The sequence below is a fragment of the Fistularia commersonii genome, chromosome 14 (genome assembly GCF_037954325.1).
Source record: "Fistularia commersonii isolate RoL2024-O1a breed Wild chromosome 14, RoL_Fcom_v1.0, whole genome shotgun sequence".
NCBI lineage: Eukaryota > Metazoa > Chordata > Actinopteri > Syngnathiformes > Fistulariidae > Fistularia > Fistularia commersonii.
The window spans coordinates 118694-139787 of NC_141297.1; the positions used below are offsets into that span (position 1 = coordinate 118694).

General features: G+C 51.0%; 1 protein-coding gene across 1 annotated transcript; it reads left to right on the top strand.

Moving 5' to 3' along the window:
- The first annotated feature begins 8171 nt into the window (after positions 1-8171).
- Positions 8172-16705, top strand: gpr173 (G protein-coupled receptor 173). The gene is made up of 2 exons (XM_086159553.1): positions 8172-8720; positions 13441-16705. Exon 2 carries the CDS (start codon positions 13615-13617, stop codon positions 14797-14799), a length of 1185 nt encoding a protein of 394 aa, XP_086015679.1. The 5' UTR covers positions 8172-8720; positions 13441-13614; the 3' UTR covers positions 14800-16705.
- Positions 16706-21094: the final 4389 nt, after the last annotated feature.

The window sequence follows — 21094 nt, forward strand, 5'->3', positions numbered from 1 at the left end:
CTGACACTCGTCCTCATCACAATGTCTATCAAACCCGTCAAACCACCGCCACCTGTTGGTGTCTGCTATCTGCGGCCCTGTTGTTTCTCTTTTTGCTGCTGTTTTCAGGTTTTGTGTGACAGAGAAGGAGGCGTTGGGAACCTTTGGTTGCACGGTGAAGAACAAACATCGATCTACACACTGAATGGAAATACCAAGGCTTCACGGTATCATTGAATGCTGGTCATTGGCGGCGGTGAGTCCTGGTCTTCCGGTCCCCTTCGCTGCTCGAACCCACGCGGTGGAGATCTGAGATCAGGACCGTGAGTTGAACCCATGAAACAGAAACGAGAACAGAACGTACTCGGATACTCGGATGCGGTGCCAAGTTTTTGCGAAGATATCCTGAGTGCCGGTAATCGTTCTGCCTGTGACGAAGTGTAAGCTGGGTTCGGAAAACATACTTTCACTTGCTGAGAACATTTCTGAGAAGCGCTGGAGTTTCTGCCTTTGTTGGTGTCCAGCCCTGCTGAGGTGAGAAGTAGGGCAAGCAGTGCACTTGTTTAGGTTCCTGTCGGTACGGGACACTGTACATGATGCGGGTGATTCAGAGCGAGAATCTCACGGTCGTATTGCCAGTGATTCACCGCTTCCCTCGCCTAACGTGAGGGCTGACTTCGCCAGTTTGCTCTAAAGTGGGCGTGGGAATTTGCCTCATTCAAGGATGACATTCTGTAGCGAAAGTCCTGAATTCAGATTTTCCAGCAGCAGCGGCCGCCAGGGACGGGCATGTGAATTTTATACCTCGCAGCACGCAGAGAAAACACGCAAAGCCCAAAACCTCACCTCAATCTCGAGGCCGTTGGACCAGGAGTCACCCAACAGAAATACCGAGAATAAAACGCCCATTTATGCAGCGATCGGGTGCTGGGACCGTGGGACCGTTGTCTCTCGTCCACAACATGGAGGAGCTGCCCAAAGTTTCCTGTCTGACTGGTCGACGGCAGGGCCTGTCTCTACCGGTCAGGGTAAAAAAGGGAGACAAAGAGGGAGGGAGAGGGAGGCAGCGGTGGTATGAGGGTCGGAAAGGACGGGCACTGATGCGCATGCATCTACTCACAGCTACATGCTGTAGCTACATGATACAGTCATAACTTGAATATAAATCTTGGCGATGGCAACGGTGGATGCCTGGTAGGACACTGCAGTTGACCAGTAGATCACACCACTGCAGTAGATCAGCAGATCACACCACCGGAGTAGACCAGCAGATCACACCACTGGAGTAGACCAGCAGATCACACCACCGGAGTAGACCAGCAGATCACACCACTGCAGTAGACCAGCAGATCGGACCGATGCGGCAGAACAAGCCCAAGTGAGCCCGAGGAGGTTCTAACCCCATCGACGTGCACCGATGATGGGACGTTCGTGTGAGGAAGGAGAGAGGTGCATCTTGGGATGTTCCCCAGCAGCGTAAGTCCCTTGCAGCACAACTAGAGGCTAAGCTAGGGCAAGCTATGGGACGGTTTGAGGCCTGTTCTTTAACAAAGAGAGGTTGTCCATCCTCCGGACGGAGATTGGGAGACGGTTCAACAGAAACTGAATCTTCCGCCACCAGTTCTTTAGGACCATAAAGACCAGCTCTAAGGACCACAGAAGAGGGACAGAACAAATGGAAACCACAGACACTCGAGGTGAGTATGCCTTCCACCACCCCCACACTATTGTACACTTTCCTCCTGTCACTGAAATAGACGAGCGACGAGTGCAGAATGACTCGACCTGTGTTTTCACTGTTGTTGAAAGGCTGTGCGTTGGAAATGATGCTGTGACTCAACCAGGAGATAACCACCTCAGCTGATGGCCTCGTGCCGCTTTCAAACTTGGACGAGCACAAATTCATTCACTTTCATTAAATGACTTTGATACACAGATAACATGAATTTGTCTATTTTCTCAGTAACAATCTGAGGTGTGACAGAGAAGGCTTGTGTCTTCCTTCACTTCCAACAAACAAAATCCGTGTCGTTGACCTCCTCAGCTTTGACTGTGGAAGCTCATGGACAACACCGACGCTGACTCTAAACCAGACAACGTGGCTGCTTTCACCTCCGTCGCCTTTCCTCTCATGCTGACTGATGCTTTCATCACCCCTGACACTTTTCTCCACCCGTTCCAACCTGCTCGCACACGTTTCTTCACCTCCAAACAAAAGCTTTATAGAAATGTTCCCCGAATGTACCTTACCCGAATCCATCCTGCCGTTATTGTGCTTTGGAGGTTGTCAATGGGTCACCTTCAGTGACGTGAGGTTCACGGCTGCTGAGGCACTGACGTCATCACAGTCACATTTACAAACATATGAACCTACAGAGCAACTTAGTCACCATTTTATTGGCAGCATTTGACGTGTTTTGTTTAAAATAGCATATCGGCATTCTTTACATGTACAAACTGTAGCATAGAAAAAAAAATCACATAAAAAAAACCTTATTATCTCTTGTCTTTACTTATAAATTAAGTCCTTCTGAAGCATCAGTAACCTGCTTGTAGAAGTCTTCCTTATCTTTCTTCTGTTTTAAAAGTCTCTCTGTCTCAATAGAAATCACTGCCAGTGAAAACAGTCGTCCTTGATCGGTTCTGTTCCCACTGTATGTTTTGAGTCTTTTCGGCGCCGAGAACGAGCGCTCCGCCGATGCTGTCGTAGCCTGATCGGTGACCACCGGCCGGAGAAACTTTGTCTTCTCAGTAGCAGTTTGAATGAGATCCTTCTGGGCCAAAAAGTGGAGAAGCTGCCCAGGAGATTTACATTCATCCCTCAGCGTTGGTGAGCTATACAGACCCATGACATCGGCAAAAAACAACTGGATGGCCGCACTTGACTTGCTAACTGTTTACTGTAGCTTGCTAATGCTAATTCTATTATCCTGTAGCCGAGTAGTAAGAAGGATCCCTGGGATCAGCGGCGCCCCCTACCATGAGGCACCGTCACTGCCTGCCTCACTTCATGTCTCTTCACACTCGCTTTATGATTACGAGAAACACGAGAAACAAGTTACAGTTGTTTACGAAAAACATTTGACACATCAGCTAAACTGTGGAAATTTAGTTCACATATTAAGTGTTTTTCTAATAGTGACATCCACAGAGACAGCAATACGGTCTCAGAGCATAGCATGCTAGCACAGTTAGCAGAATCATTGTGCAATCCATCAGCTCAGCTGGTTGCCGCGTCACCGCACGTCACTTCTTCATATGCGAATGGCAAATGTGAAAATTTTTAGTGATTTTGACAAAAAAATAACTAAAAAGGGTGAAGCCACATGGAAAATAACTTTATAGTACAAATCACTAAATAAATATAACCATTACATTTATTTTTTCATTTTACATTTTTTTCTTTCCATGATGCAGGTGAGGCCCGGCCTCCCCTGCCTCTGCTGACTGCACCTCACTGGTCACCTTGCATGTTCTAATGGTGTCACATTTGTTCTGGAGCCTTCTTAATTCCACCCGATGCCGCCGTTGTATGTGAAGAAACGTCCTGCGTATCTCTGAAGACTTAACATGGCTCGTTACGGTTGTTATTTTTATTGTGATTTTGGGTGTGAAATACATACCATGTGTACGACGGAGAGCAATAAGCACTTCATCTTGTCTTCGGACCAAAGTGCCTGTTTTTGGAGCAGATCACCGGTCTTCTTCTTCTTCTTCTGCTCATGCTGCGGCGTAAGGGATGCAGCAGCTTTCTGTGTCTTTTCCTTGTTTCACTCTGCTAGAAGAAGTCCAATGTAGGACTACCGGTCAGTTACATCAGGAACATCCTCCCTTCGATGTCCAGTCTAAAAGACAAGTAGCAAATGAACACTCAAGGTTTGTTTTTTTGAAAATGATTTCCCATCTTGATCTGGGTTTTCATCCTCACATGCCTCGGTGCGTTGGGGTGAACAGAATGTGACGCCCAGCACAAGGTGTGAGAGAACGGCGCTTAAACCTCGGTTGGACGTGAAGCATGTGTTTACCTGCAGCGCCGAGGTTCCGACAGAGTTTCGGGGCTGAGTGTGGACGGGCACATAAAGACGCAAAGTGTAAACGCAGCCCATGAGTGCCAGTCACACGTCGACAACACACTGAGTGTGTGTGCAGACATCAGACACGCTCAAACCTCACCAGAAGTGTGAATTTGAGAATGTGTTTTGTTCTGCGAGGCCCTGTCAGTGTGGAGAAATTCTGTCACTTTTTTACCGTGTAAGCACACACTTTCAGTAATTTTCAGAGTCAACAACCTCAAATGTTAAACTAATACGGAATTGAAGAGGAAGTATTAGCGGCAGTAAGCTGGGGGGAAGCCCAGTGTCAGGCTGGATGACATTCTAGCAGATGTCAACAGCTCACTCTGAGGTTACTTTTTGTCTCGACAAAGGTCATCTCGTCTGCTCGCACACCACCGAGGCACAGCGGAAGCCTCAAATGTTTTCAATCTCAATTTCCTTGAAAAGCGATTTCCGCTATTTTTCGCCTTATTAGGTAAAGACGGTTATTAGGATTCCGTCCGATGGACCGCGCCTTTGGCGGCTTCAGGGGGCCGTCTGGCTCCGTTGGACCTTCTTGTTCTTAGGTGACCCTCTGAAACACGCGTCTTGTGTGTCGAAGCCGTCCTTCGAAAAGTACCGAGAACATCAACATCACACGGAGCCAAACCACGCCACGGCCGAGACGTCGAGTAAACCCGACTCCCGTCACCGGGCGATGGAGGAGGCCTCGCGTACGTAAACCGTAGTCTGGTCACCGGAGCCTGAGCGATTACGAGCAGCTTCGGGTTCGGGGCTCCGTCCTCGGATGAGAATGCAAACACGAGGTTTCAGAGAACTCAGAGGAGCGTTTCTTCTGATTGGATCAGGGGCGGTCGAGGCTGCACCATCAGCAGGAGATCAGTTTCCGTGACGGTGCTTCACGGGAACAAACATGTTGTTGAACGGCAGCTGGCGCTGGCGTGTTTTCCCCCGTCAGTGTTCGTACCCCCAAGGCCTGCGTCCGCGCCGACCGCAGTACGACCGGCTGCTCTTCTTCTTCTTCTTCAGTCTGAAAGGGCCACGTGCGAAGCTAACAGAAGATGAGGAAGTGACGCGGGGACGAATCTCGTCGCAGCAGACACGTTCTCCTCGAGATCTGCCTCGGGCGAAGAGCAGAACGTCATCCATCTTGGCAGAAGAAGAAGATGGAAGATCCGGTTGCAAAACTCATGACGATGACGATGGTAGTTATGATCAAGATCATGACGAAAATAAAGATGACGATGACGTCGTTACCGACGGCGATGGGATGACGATGACGAAGATGGTGGTTCACCAACACCGGCATCTAAAGCAGACACACACTGTAACAGCTGATGTTTCACACAAACAGAAAAGTGGGATTGATCTTAAAATCTTTGTTATGAAACAACATTTGCTTCCTTTGATAGTTCAGAATGAAAAGACGAAAATGAATGATAAGATTTCTGATGAGGATGAAAACCGACACGTTGGACTTTGTTTGTTTGTTTGTTTGTTTAGAAGTTTATTAGGACAGTGTACAAATACATGAAGCGCAGAGGCAGAGATGTTTGTACCAGATTGTAGCTCATAGCTAATTTCCATCTGTAGTCCTGGACAATACAAATATAAAACTGTATAAAATAGACATTATATATAAAGTATACAGATAGGCAATAAAATAACTATACAATATCTAAACAGGCAATAAAATATGTATTTAGCAGGTTGAAAGTGCTATTGTTGTGATATTGTAGTGATATAGTTACTTTGGTCATCTGGTTACCCAGAAGGGTAACATCTGACTTCTTCCCCAGTCCAGGTGTTTCCGTTGACCGGCGTTGTCGTCCCTCCTCTGCCCGGTCCGGGTCTGGGAGGCTCTTCTTCGCCTCGGTGCGCGGCGGCCCCTCCTCCTCCTCCGGCAGCTTTTCGGTTCCCGGCGTCCGACGGCGCAGACATCTGTCCGGGCCGTCAGAACAGCGCCGGCCAGCTGTGCGGCGGGCGCCGTTCCAGGCCGTAATGGGAAGCTTGTCACGCCGCATTCGCAGAGGATCTGCTGACTGCAGCAGCGGCGGCAGGTTCCTCTCACGTCCACAGGAGGGCAGACGGACCGCCGCTTCCAACGGCCGCTCCACGGCACAGGGGAGGTGTTCATGTGCCTGTGGTTCTTCTAGATCTGAGAGACCGTCAACAAGGATATTCAAGATATCCGACAGAAAACGTCCTCAATGTAAGTTGAGAATGAAGAGAGTGGCCTCTCTTCTTCTCGTCGACCAAGACTCGACTTTTGGCGAAGTTTTTATGGTTTCCAGCATGAAAGAAGGAACGGCGTGTTTGAAAGACAGTGCGATGACTGAAACAAAGGGGTGTTTGAAGCCGAAGAGAAGGACTGTGTCACAGAAAAGCCCTGATGTGGCAGAAAGGTCTGAGCACGACGGTTCCGTCGGTCGTGGTCGCCTCTGACGGCGCGCATCTCGGCTTATTTGACATTCAGTTTCTTTAGTTGATGTGGAAACGTCCCGGAGACAAGGAGACAATGAAAACTCAGATGCCAGAGGTGTTCGGGCAACATCTGCGGGGTCTTCGGCCTCTTCCGGCTGGGCCTGGCGGGCGCCGCCGAGGATTCATCCGCCCATGGAGGGCAAAGATTCCCTCAAGTAAGAAGTTTGGAGAGCTCTCTTGGAAGCGCTGCCTCCCTGTGCTGTGAAAGACAAGCGGTTTTCAAATAGGCCTTCTTCTCGAAGGGACGCATTGCAGGAGTTCTGCTTAGGCTGCGCCGGATGACCGCCTCCCCCAAAGTACACCTGGTTCTCCAAGGCCACCGCGGACAATGTCCTCGTCTCCTCCATCACCGTACGGTCACTCGGCGCCGAACGGACCGGAACATGCGGCGCCGACGGGCTCAGACGTGGTGAACAAGAACCTATGAGTGTTCTGTACCAGATCCAGACAGCAGGCGAGAAGGATGTCACGGCCGGCTCGCTGCCTGCTCACGACCACCAGCTCCCTCGGGACCTGAACCCCCGGACGTTCAAACACTTGCTTCCCCGCAGGCCACCTCCCTCCTCAACAAATCCCAAGAGTCCCCCACCATTCCCAAAGACACTGGTCCTCCTCATCGTGAATCTATCCAACTTAAATTGGATAGATTTTCAAAGCACTGCCTGTGTTTTTTATTGCACATTTCTTATATCTCATCTTTCCTGCTCTCGGTTGCTGTCCTACCGTGACAGATTCCTGTGTGCGTCGCACATTTGGCAAATAAAAAGATTCTGATTCAATTCCGTGTCCTGAAATATTTGGCCCAAAAACTACATGAGGCTGCTGGTCGACTTTGTTCCCTGTCTCGAGTCTCGGCCGTCCTCGCGTACGCACAGGTTCTCTCCAGGTCGTCCCCATACAGTACCGGTGCAGGTTCTCCGCAGGCTATACTAATGCTCACCTTGGTCCTCTCCAAGTTCTCCCCATGCCCGGTGATGCGATGGTTCCCCTCACGTTCTCCGCGTTCCTCTCGGTCAGTGGACAACACTGTCCTCAGGTGTGAGTGAGAGGGCAGATGGTGGGATGGTCTCCATGGCGCCCGTGGTGACGGTCCAGGCAGACGAAGCCCCGCCTCTTGCCCAGGTTGAACTGGCTTTGCTTTGGATACAAGCCCACCAGCCCTGTTGTCCACTCCCAGCATTGGTATTAGTATCGTAGCGAGTCACCAATGTTGGGGTTTATGTTGATGCTTGTTTTCCATGTGATTTTTTTGGGTCGCTGGGAATTTTGTCGGTGTGGTTTGTGGTGCAAGGAATTCTGTTTTTTTATTCACCCTGGATTGATCGCGGGCTGGCGTGGCGTGGCTGTGGCCAACAACAGCTACTGCTTATTAAATGGACGTTTTACCATCAACCATGGGTTTTCCCTGCCTACAGTATTGTTGTTCCTACTGTTTTATTATTGCGATTTTCTGATCATTATTATGATAATGACCCCCCCCCCCCCCCGTGGCCCGCGGCCCCCGCAGAGGTTTCCTCCGCCCGTGTCGGTCCATCCCCGGCGGCCCCAGCGGCTGTGGATGCTGCGTTCACTGACGCTCCGGAAAAAAAAGCATCTTCCCTCGGAGCTCCGACGGCGCCGCGCAGGCGTATCACCGCGGACGGACGCTCGCCTGACCGACACCGGGACCGGCCGCCGACGGATCGCGGCGGAGGGGGGGATGAGGGTCGGACCCTTCGGCCGGGGGCCCCCCGGCCCCGGAGCGGGACTCTGGTGACGGACACTCCCCGGTCCCCAGCCGGCGAGGCTCCGGGATGACAGAGGCTGATCCGTCGGTGCTCTCGGACGGACCGATGCCGGAGGCCGCTCGACTGCGGGAGCTGGCGGGGATCCGTCCCCCCCCGCGGGAGTCCAGCTCAACGACGCCTCGGTAGGACGAAGCACACCGCGGAGCCCGGAGGACCGGGTGGACCTGTCCTGATACCGGGACCGGGAGGGCGTCATGATCTGCACCGGGAGGGACCTGGAGCTTTGTTTGTTTTAATCCGCAACAGGCTTCACTGCGCCCCCCCAACACACACACACACACACACACACACACCCGCTCCCCCTCGCCGCTGCCGCCGCAGACCCAGACCCAGATCCAGATCCAGATCCAGATCCAGATCCAGACCCCCGCCTGCAGAGGAGCCTCCATCGGACCCCCGTCCAGGTGCAGAGGAGGTAAGACGCGAAACGCCAACACCATTTTTTTTTTTTTTTGCCGGCAGGTTGTCGTTGCGCCCCGTGTGTGTGTTTGTGTGTGTGTGTGTGTGTGTGTGTGTGTGTGTGTGTGTGTGTCGGGATGCTCGGGTGTCGTGCGGGCCCTGAGTAAAGGGTGGGTTCGGCCTGATGCTTTGACTGGGAGGGGGATCGGAACCGGGCCTGGCCGCCCCCCCTCCCCCGCCGTGCAGCCGGAGCGGCGGCTGCTGTTGCTACCCGGCTCCTCGCAGTGACTGCCCTCCCCGCCAACCAGCTGGCAGCATCCAGAAGCTCCTCCTCCAGCAGGACTCCTCCTGAGAGGCTGCAAATCCCAGTCATCATCTGATTGAAAACATTTTATTAATGCGTAATTGGCACGTCCAGTAATGATTTAACGTGCCTCCCCTCCAGAAGAACCCAATAACAACAGAAAGCATCAGCAGATGCGCTGCGGCTTCACGCCGGCGATTCTCCGAAGGGCCATTTGAGATGTTTCTCCTGAGGCCGCCGTCCGGCCGAACTCCGTCTCCCCTTCGCTCCCGTCGATCGAGCGAGGCCTCGGCCGAGAACCGCCGCGTCCGTGGGGCGCCTTCGCCCCGGAAGGTGCCGATCTTCGCCGCGACCCTCGGTGAGGCTCGGACCGGCCCGGGCGAGGCCGCAGAGACAGAAGCCGGAAGGAAGTTGAGATTCCACCTGCGAGAAGGAGAACATCACCCAACGATAAGGCAAAGCTTTCACAGCCGGCACGATCTGGAGGGACTCGATGTTCTCCACGACATCTTTGGCCGGACAGACGTGTACTCGCAGTACAAACTGAGCCGTGTACTTGGAGTACAAACTGAGCCGTGTACTCGGAGTACAAACTGAGCCGTGTACTCGGAGTACAAACTCTGAGTACATACAGAGATGAATACTCTGAGCACAAATACATCCACACAGTAGTAATGTGGGTACTTTATTTCATTTATATTATTTTCTTCTCGGCTTTGTTGCTTAACAAACATCACAGGAGGTTTTTGCAGGAGGTGGTGATCCTGAACCTTTTTTTTGGAGGGGGAGCGATACTACAGGCTACAGATACAATACTAGAGGCTAAACACACGATACTACAGGCTACAGATACAATACTAGAGGCTAAACACACGATACTACAGGCTACAGATACAATACTAGAGGCTAAACACACGATACTACAGGCTACAGATACAATACTAGAGGCTAAAGATACAGTAATACAGGCTAAACACACAATACTGCAGGCTAAAGACACAATACTACAGGTTAAAGATACAATACTACAGGCTAAAGACACAATACTGCAGGCGAAAGACACAATACTGCAGGCTAAAGACAAAAATACTACAGGTTAAAGATACAATACTACAAGCTAAAGATTCAATAATTCAGGCTAAAGATACAATGCCAGGGGTGACGGATACATTACTACAGGTTAAAGATACACTACTACATGTTTAAGATACACTACTACATGTTTAAGATACAGTACTACATGTTTAAGATACACTACTACATGTTTAAGATACACTACTACAGGTTTTAAGATACACTACTACATGTTTAAGATACACTACTACATGTTTAAGATACAGTACTACAGGTTTTAAGATACACTACTACATGTTTAAGATACACTACTACATGTTTAAGATACAGTACTACAGGTTTTAAGATACACTACTACATGTTTAAGATACAGTACAACAGGTTTTAAGATACAGTACTACAGGTTTTAAGATACAGTACAACAGGTTTTAAGATACAGTACTACAGGTTTTAAGATACACTACTACATGTTTAAGATACAGTACTACAGGTTTTAAGATACAGTACAACAGGTTTTAAGATACAGTACTACAGGTTTTAAGATACAGTACTACAGGTTTTAAGATACACTACTACAGGTTTTAAGATACAGTACTACAGGTTTTAAGATACAGTACTACAGGTTTTAAGATACAGCACTACAAGCTAAAGACACAGTACACTGAGCTGAAGACCCAGTACTACAACTTAAGGGCACAGTACTTCGGTCTGAAGACACAGTACTGTTTAGGAGTGATGCAGAAGCCATGAAGATGATATCATCATCATCATCACCAGACGATATCTGTGATGTAAAACAGGACCTGGTGTCTTTCAGAGAAGCTCCAGCGCACCTGGCGATTTTAAGAACGACTCTGCGTGGCAGGTTATGAGTGTATGTTTCTTCAGGACAGTCTAAGAAGGCAGTAAGGTTTGCAGGTGTCCTCAGGTACCGGAGCAGCCGCAGGTCCTCCGTTCACTCGTCCTCTCGCTTCTCAGCCCGTCGACACCTTTCACTGTCCACGGTTGAGGATCACGCCGGTGGATCTTCAGGGCCTTCAGCGCCGCACGCCAGGGAGCGGGTTTCAAGGATCTGGTGTGACTTCATTTGTTTCTCAGCGTCTCTTCGGGTCGCAGACATTTGACTGGAGTAAAATTAAGCTCCCGATCGCCAAGTCCGCCGAAAGAGGATCCGGTTCCTCCTGGGGTCCAACTTTTGCCATCAGTTCAGACGGTTTTCTTAACGAATAAAGGGAGTTTGATTTGGTGTTCCACGCCCTGCTACTCGGTGATGACGATGAACGTCGGTCCAGATCCTGCCCCGTCAGGAAAGCATGGTCAGAGAGCAGAGAACGGTCTGGTTCTTCTGATTGGTTTGGAGATGAACGCTACATCGATGTCGGTTGCTCATCTCTCCTCTACCATGTACTCGGACTCCGCGTGACTTTGTGGAGAGAAGATCAGCTTCTGCCCTAAGTGGAGCTCAAAGAGGCTGAAAGAAAAAAACATTTCTCAAAATGTCACCGCGGGAGTCCGCAGAGATCCTGGCCAATGATGAGACAATCGGGACGCTCTGCGTTGAACTCGGAAGTGAAGACAGAGGTGCTTCTCGTGAAAGTGCTGACAAGGCTGTGCTGTTCGCCTCAGAACAGGAAGTGGTGCCTACTCTGGCGGCAGGCAGTAATATAAACAGGAAACTGGGTGTCAGCCATCCGGTAGAGGATACACGTGTCAGGTTGTCCATTTGCAAACGGGATTGTCCGGTCAGTCCGGCGATGCTGAACTTGTTTTGATGGGGTTTTTGGGGTCGAAAGTAAAAAAGGCCTCTTTGGCCTCCAATTTAGAATTCAGGTAAGAGCTGGAAACTCCAAGCGACTCCAAGCACGGATGCAGAGACCTGAGCATCTGAAAGGTTGGGTCCCACTGGGGTTCCCAAAGGTCCTGATCATCAGAATCACCATGAAATCCTCTGATGATGTCTACTGAGCACACCATCTTTCCTGCCCTTGTTCCCAAGTACTAATTTGAACAAATGTATTGATGAGCCTCCTCTCTTTTAGCAAACATTTCCGTTTTTCTTGGTTCTGTGAGAAAAGTTCTGGTTGAGAAGAAGTCAGTAGCCTGATGGCCCCTTCAAATCGACCACATTTGTCAGCGAGCTCAGTGAATCGGTGCTCTTTGGATGCTTTCCCACCAGCATCAGTTCACCCTTCCTCCAGATGAGGCCAGTGGCTGTGAGCAAGAGTCCATCAGTTTTGGATCAAGGATCCACAAATGAAGAAACGGTTATGTAGCCGAGACGACTGAGAGAACGACTAACATAAAGTCGGAGCGCCTGTTTGCTTATTAGTGATCATGAATTTGTTAGCTATTGAATGCAAGCATGGCGCCAGGTTTTAATTAACTATCTATAATTTCTTTCTTCCTCTTCTTCTTTTCTTTTGAGCTCTTCCCCTCAGGGGTCTCCACAGCGGATCGACCCTTTCCATCTAACCCTATTCTCTGTATCCTCTCTCACACCAGCTACCTTCATCGACTCGCTGAGTGATGCACTTCGAAAATATCACGGCCCTGTATATTGTCACTATAGGTTTAGATGAGGTTGTTTGTAATTCCCATTATTAAGGACTTGATTATTGTCAGGGTTGGTGATATTACATGCATCAACACAAGACACAGGGTTTGTGGATGTACTCAATTGTTGTTTGCTTAATATCTGGGAACAACTCTCAAGGGCTCGATTCAAAGATGTGAAAGCTACCATCGGCCTTCCTCAGACCTCCACCCTGCATGGTGCGCTTACTGGCGGTTTGACCTGCACTACGACATTTCTGTCTGGATCAGGAAAACCGCTTTTAATTTGGTTTGGTTTTCAACTATCCATTTACCTGAAACAGTATATCGGGAAGAATTTGAATCACAAAAGTGCAAGATGAGCCCCGGAGCGGGATCTTTGTCAGTCCTGGTCTATCTGCGGGTGGAAGTCCGAGCTGGAGGTCAGGGTGTCCCGCCGCGATCGGCAAGGTTTGCAGAAGGCCGACAAACTGGGTCAGAGTCAGATGGAACGCACTCGGAGTGAGAGCCCGAAGCACCGAAGCGTCGGCCTTGGCCGCAGTCATGATTTCAAACATACAGCATGTTCACCATTGGGTTTTTGAAAACCTGCGCATATTATTGTTATTATTAGTCTTCAGAGTGCAAGTAAGAGGAGTCGAAGTCCCACGACGGCGGGACTAAATAAGCGCACCGTGTCCGGAGAGGACGGCATTGAGACGATTGCGAAAAGAAAGCCAGCATACCGAGCTGGAGCTGACATCCGGTGTGGACCTGACAAAGATCGGTGAAATCCTGACTCTGTGTCTCTGGCGACTGCTTTCAGGCTCTCGGACCGAACCAGGTGGCGACTGCGGGATCACAATGGAGCGATGCGGATCGGGCTTTTCCTGTTGCTTGTGAGCCACGGAAGGGAAGCAACCACGAAGACGAAGGACAAGCTAGAAGACCGAGGAGGCGGCGGAGGAAGGGCCGCTTCGCCGTTCGGGGCAGAGGCGGTATGGGTGGGCAAGCCTTTGAAATGCCTCATGGAAACGACAGCAGCGAGGGGCCCATGGGGCCCCTGGCCCCAGAGGTCGCTCCCACGGGAGCCGTGGCCACCGAGAGCCCCGCCTCCAGTGCTTCTACCTATATTAAATTGGTGCTGCTGGGCCTGATCATCTGCGTCAGCTTGGTAGGCAACCTGGTGGTGTCCCTGCTGGTGTTGCGAGACCGTGCCCTGCACAAGACGCCGTACTACTTCCTGTTGGACCTGTGCCTGGCAGACACCATCCGCTCGACCATCTGTTTCCCCTTCGTGCTGGTGTCAATAAAGAACGGCTCGGCGTGGACCTACAGCGTGTTGAGTTGTAAGGTGGTGGCCTTCATGGCCGTTCTCTTCTGCTTCCATACCGCCTTTATGCTGTTCTGTATCAGCGTCACGCGCTACATGGCCATCGCGCACCATCGTTTCTATTCGAAGCGCATGACATTCTGGACCTGTGTGGCCGTGGTGTGCATGGTGTGGACTCTGTCCGTCGCCATGGCTTTCCCACCCGTTTTTGATGTGGGCACCTACAAGTTCATTCGCGAGGAGGACCAGTGCATCTTTGAGCATCGCTACTTCAAGGCTAACGATACACTCGGCTTCATGCTAATGCTGGCCGTACTCATTCTGGCCACACACGTCGTCTACCTGAAGTTACTCCTCTTTGAGTACAAGCATCGCAAGATGAAGCCAGTTCAGATGGTGCCAGCCATCAGTCAGAACTGGACCTTCCACGGGCCGGGGGCGACCGGGCAGGCGGCGGCCAACTGGATCGCCGGCTTTGGCAGGGGTCCCATGCCACCCACTCTGCTGGGAATCCGACAGAACTTGCACAACCAGAACCGTCGTCTCCTGGGCATGGAAGAGTTCAAAGCTGAGAAGCAGCTCGGCAGGATGTTTTACGTGATCACCCTGCTTTTCCTGGTGCTCTGGTCTCCTTACATAGTGGCTTGCTATTGGAGGGTGTTTGTGAAGGCTTGCACAATACCGCATCGGTACTTGTCCACCACGGTGTGGATGAGTTTTGCCCAAGCTGGCGTCAACCCTATCGTCTGTTTCTTCCTCAACAAAGACTTGAAGAAAGGGCTCCTTTCCCATTTACCAGCCTGCTGCAGGACTAAACCTCATCTGCCACGAGAGCCTTATTGTGTCATGTAAGCACATGTGACGATCAAAACGGGGGTCCGGGGGGCGGCGATGTGATTTTGGAGCCATTGCTTGAGGAACGGTGGCGTTTGATTGAGCGCAGTAGGTGAGACCCGGTGTCATCGCGAAGACTCTGCAATCAGAAGCATGTTTTTCCACGGGCGACTCCCTTTCACTGACAGCAGCAGTTTGTGCAGCCAGACCTCCGCGAGCCCGGGGCCGATAACAAACAACACATCCGAGTGCTACTGCGGTCCTTCTAACAGCGGGATAGACGGACAAAACAAATCTTATAAGCAGTTTGGAAAAGAGGGTCGGTGTGACAGAAGGCTCTGGTTGAAATTTCGTCTACATTCTTGAAACGTGCCGGACGATGTCAGTTGAATTTGCTCTCGTCATCTCACCATGATTTTCTTCAGATGTACACAAACTTCGGATGGCGGCCACAGCCGTGTCTTACTTCTGTTGGCACGTTTGGCTTTTATGGGATGGTGACGTGACGTGGTGTGATCTAGGGAACCCAGCTTGGGCCGGTTCTGTCCAGGGGAACACAGGTCTCTGCAACCGTTACTTCATGTTTACCTGACAAGGTGCAGCTTGCCAGTCAGCGAAGAAGCCGGTGCTTCTAAAGCTCATAAGGAGCGGCTCCTTTGGCCCGAAGCAGCTCGTTCATTGACAGATTGTTGTTTCAAGGACCTGGCGGTTCAAACTGCAGAGTTGTAAGTGAAGAGTATTTGACCGCAGACATTATTTCTGTTGCGGGTAAATTCTGACTTGGAAAATCTGTCCCTTTTTCAGAGCGTCCCTTCACTCTTCTGTCAGAATAAAACCCGCCGACCCCGGGTCACAATCTGACTCCAAATACTGGCACTTTGAGGTCTCTTTGCTTGGTCTGGTGGAGACCGACAGTGACTGGTGTCTCCTGAAGTCACCTGCCAAGCCGTCCAGGCTATGTTCATTCTGACCAGTTAGCAGGGAAGAGCCGGGGTTCCCTCGAGAAATGAAGGAGGGGCAAGAATTACGTCGTCCTACCTGAAGCCGAGCGGCAGCGATGCATCCAGGATGAAAGAGCTGTAGAAGCTTCGCTGCCTGGCTGCCGTCTGCTGTGACGTTAGGGTGCAAAGGCTGTTTGGGCTCTTCGGGCCCGTCTCCAAAGGCCTCTACATCCTCCGTGAGAAGGGAGAACCTTCTCTGCTCCCGGGGCTGCAGGAACAAGGAACCGAGATCTTTCTGGCTTGAGGAGAAACTCCTCACCGGACCCCGGCCACACGCCACACACACCATGCATTCTGGGAAGTTGACAAAAACAGCGATGCGGCGACGGCAGAGCGAGACCGTGATGTCGGAGGTGGTTCCACGGAGCCGCCGCCGCTTCATCTCACTTCATCTCCACACACCGATTGGACTTTGAGAATATGCGGTGAAGGTATCTCCATCTGTAGCGCTCTCGGTGCACAACGTTCATCCCCTCTTTGCAAGAATCACTGGCCATCTGTGTGTCTCACTAGATGTTACAGAGATCTTCATATGGCATCCTTTCATACCCTCATCCTCCAAACTGTCCATCACTGTACAACCTCCGGCGCCAGAGGAAAGGCAGGGTAAACAACCCCTCTGCCTTTCCACAATCACCACACGCCTTCCAATTCCTGGCCAATCACACAGGAACGCTCAGACACCCTAAGAGGGAAAAACTGCTGAGATGACGTGTGAAGAACGAGCTGACAGAACAGAAGGACGTGGCCTGTGTCCTGGAGACCCTGGAGACCTGGAGACCCTGGAGACCCTGGAGACCCTGGAGAGAGCGCCGCTCCTGCTCCTGGCAGAGGATCTAGAGGCCTTAGTCACAACTCCATACACAGCGAGAACCTGCGAGCAGATCATTTAGCCAAAACCAAGGAACACGAGCCCCGAAAAAGAGCTGGTTAAGGAGATGGTGAAGGAGATGGTTAAGGAGATGGTTAAGGAACTGGTTAAGGAGCTGGTTATGGAGCTGGTTAAGGAGCTGGTTGAGGAGCTGGTTAAGGAGCTGGTGAAGAAGCTGGTGAAGGAGCCAGCGGTGGTCTGACTTGGCCCGGAGGGGGGGGGGGTTTAGTCACAAAGGGAGAATAAATACCGAGGGAGAAGCTGCCCTTTGCTGAGGACAAAAATGTGTGAGCTGTGGTTGTCAGTCTTATGACAAGGCTGCTTTGTGAGGCCCAGAAGAGACCAGAAAAGTCAGCATCTGTAAACGGAGGAGGAGCAGCAGGACGCTTGGCTTGTCTCACAACCATTCGGCTTCTGGGAACCGCAGCCGCCAGAAGACGAGAACGTCCGGAAGACCGAGAGTGGACAAAGTCAAAGAGCCTCTTTTCCAGATTCGTAACTCTAGAATGTCGGCGTGAGTCGTCGGGTCGGTGCGACGCCCTGGCACGCACCGCCTGTTTCCGGTCGGTGTGGTCGCCGTGGAAACAGAGGCCTCGTACAGGATCCTTTGCTGCGAGGACATCCGCGGTGGTCATCATTAATGCGTTAGAAAACATTTCTCATCACGATTTTCATTTGGAGAACGTCGGTCCAGTTTCAGTGACCGAGCTCAGCCTGGGCGTCCCCGCGGAATCCGGGATTTCAGGAGTTTACGTGGCGACCGTCGGTTGAGGAACATCTCACTCGCTCTGAAGCTTCTTCCGTCACCGGCTGCTGCTATGTGGTTCGTGGGAAACACCTCTCAAACACACGAGAGGTGCGATGGTTGAAATGAGGGAAGGGTTATTTCAGGATACCTGCAGAGGATCTCCTTGTCAGATGTCGTGATGCGTCTGACCTTTTGTGAACAGAACACAGGGTCCAACTTTGCAGACAGAAAAACACAGATGCAGTTAAAGTGACATGGTCTGGATCCAAAGAACACTAGAGTTTATCTTTATGAAGGTTTATCTCTCCTCCGGGGGGGGGATGACCCTCATTCATCGGCGGAAAGGATCCTCATGTTTCCGCGCTGATGTGTTTCTTGTTCCTCGGTCATGTTCCTCGGTCATTGACAGGAGGTCCCGTTCGCCGCATCTCCTCGTCCCTCTTATTTCCAAAACTCCACCACAGGTGGAAGAGCTGCTCAGCTCCAGCTCCTCCCCCGGCGGCTCAAGAGGGTTTCCCCTCTCGGTCAGCAGATGATTTTAAGTGTTTGACTTTCAGTTCGCCCGGCACGTGGCTGATGTTCCTGCTTCGAATGTATGTTTACGTCTTTGCGATGTAAATTCACTCTTTTCCAAAGTAACGGGGCCAACTCCATCTCCAGACCCTCACTTTTGAATGTGACGCCATCTTACAGACTGGCTGGGAGAAATAAAGCTGCATTCAAATGTCTGAGAAAAAGAAGACCATTGCATCCCTAAAACATCACCCCAACACTTCCATCCAGGAAAACAATTTCAATAAATAGATAAACAAATTGGTGTCGTCCGTGTTTTCGTCTTCCGCCGATGAGTAAGAGAACATGCAACAAAATGTGTCTTTTACAGAATAAAACTATCCAACGAGGCTTTTCCGTCCCCTTAGAGAAAGAATGCGGCGAAAGGAGATCCTTGTCGTCAGCGGCCGCCGTCTTCCAAAGAGAAACCCCTGAGAAGAAGAAGCCTGGAGCTTCATGATGAACGTCAGGATTCGAACCAGGAACGTCCATCACTTTGACCTGTCGGAGATCATTTGGATGTTGGGATCTGCTGCAGGTTCCATCCGTTTTGATAGGTGTGATTGTGTGCTGTTAAAACACACACACACACACACACACACACACACACACACACACACACACACACACACACACCTTCGAAGGGACTGATGCCCCTTGCTCCAGTCGAGGTTGTTTGAGGGAGTAATGTCCTGCTCTGCATTTGAACGTCCAACTATGGCCTTCTGAGCCACAAAAGCGTCTTTCATTTGCTTCGGATGGAGTCCAGCAGAGTAGGTGGATCCAGGTGGCTCCAGGTGGATCCAGGTGGCTCCAGGTGGCTCCAGGTGGATCCAGGTGGCTCCAGGTGGATCCAGGTGGATCCAGGTGGACCCAGACGCTTTCCAGGCTCAGGACAGGCTGGTAGTTGATGATATCCTGTCAAGATATTTCCTCACTAATGCTGCCTGAGAAAGTTCATTCCATGTTCTGGTGAAGAAGAACACCAATTGTCGACTGCATGTTTGTGGCCCGACGGAGGAAGCGAGTGTGTGTGCCGAGCAGAGGCCTTCGCTCTGCAACCTCCTCCAAGCCCACGTCACTTCGATGGCTTCCACACCACCGAGGACGAGTCCAGCTCAGGTGAGCTATCGAAAATGGATGGTGAAAGTATTTAAAGAAAAATGAATAGTAAGTTTTACTCCTATAAAAGCATTTTATTATTCTTAAGGATACTTACATACAATATAAGCCTTTCCAGCTGCTTGGTGGCTCTGGGTCCACTCGGCACGAGAACCTGAAACGTCATCATTCAAAACAAAAATGCACTGGTGTCAAAGAAGCACGTCTCTGGTGCAAAGAGAGGTTTTATGTGAAGACAAAGACGGTTCCTGGCTTGACACGTAAAGCTGTTAACAGCAGGCAGCTGTTGTTCAAAATACGGACTGATGCCGCCATCCAGGAGCTTTTCTCCAAGGGCTCCACATGTAATGTCTCTCTGCCCTTTGGGAGGACAGGAGCCTGTCGCCCTCAGAAGCTCCAAACATCTGCTCTTGGATCCCATGTTCCAAACCAAAGGAAAGGCTCCTGTCACCCTCACACCTGATGGAAGATAGTCCTCTGTGGGGGTGAGATGTACAGCTCCTTCTGTGCTGCAGCGCCATCTCCTGGCCTCCTGAGCCTCCTCCACCTTTTGGATCAGGTAGTCATTGCCCCCTACATGAAGGTCAAAACTGAGCAGCATCTCCATCTACATGCTGAACTGAACACGCTTTCCAGGGGTCACAGATAAGAAGAATGGATCCAGTCCAGGTTCTGTCAGCGTTCTGTGTTCCGGCTGGATCTTTAAGTGCTGGGAGGAGGTGGAGGATCTGAGAGGCTGAGTCGCTGTCGTGGGTTAGACATGCATCAGGAGAAAGGATCTCCTCACGTCCAGACACCAAGCAGAAGTAATGATAGCTCGTGGTGGGTCATTGTGCCCGTGGTAGGAAGGTGTTCATGCAGCACCTTTTTGAAATAAGCTCATGTGTCTGACCTGTGCGTGAAGTGAATGACCTCCTTCGGACGTGAGGAAAAGTGTTTGGAGAAGTGGCTGCATCAAAAACTGCTTGAGGCTTTGACTGCATGAGCAATTCTCTGCTTAAGGACACACAAGTTCTACGGCGGACAATGACAACGCTGATATTAAACAACGATACGACTGGTTCCTGGGTCTCTGAGACCTCTCGGCCTCCTGGGTCGTGTCCAACACCGAGATTCATTCCTTGCTGACGGCCAGGCCTCTCCAAGGGAAGTGTCCTGATTGATTCCACGATCGCCCTGCGGTGAGAGCGGGCCTCCAAGCGGGCCTCCAAACGGGCCTCCAAATCAGGCGGCGCCACGGCCGGTCCTTCAATGTACTTATGCATCCCCAGGTCCCGCCCTCAGCCCTCGTGCCAACAGGGGGTGCAACAACTTCTGCCCCTCCACCGGGAAAGGTCACGGCCAGAAAGTGAACCAGGGTCCAACGGCGAGCCCAGGTGTTTGAGGAAGCCATTCAGGACTTGACTCTGCGCCGATGTCTAATACACGGCTCACACATTACGATATTCAGTCTCAGACTTAAAACTGAAATCAGGAAAAAACCTTAAGAGTCTTATGGGACTCAATCTTTTCGCTGACGTAATACAATCGTCAACCAAGACGAGCTCACATAGAACCAGGAACAGGAGAAGTGGTAGACAAACAATCAGCATAGTGCTACCGGCAGCAGAGACGCCACGGATGAACGGAACAATGAAGGACGTCCCGATTAGCGGGGAGCGTCCACAAAGAGGCAGAACAGCCCGGGTGGTACGAGGTCGTACGAGGTCCACTCTCCAACGTATCACGAGCGTGGAGAAGGAAATAGCAGAGGCTCTGCAAACACCTGGTGAAAACATTGTGTGGCAGGAGATTATCGCTGAAAGGATCTAGTTTTCTATGAGTCTTTTTCAAATCTTTTCAGACGTACGGGTGGCATCACACATATAAGCTCATTTTTGGATGCGCTGTCAATTGATAGGAATTACACTCGCTTCAAGCTGACGCAACACACCGTTTACTCCAAAGCCAAAGGTCACAACGCAGGAGGAGCACCTGGCTTGAAGCCCGTGAGGCGTAGGAAGGACGGGAAAGGAAGCA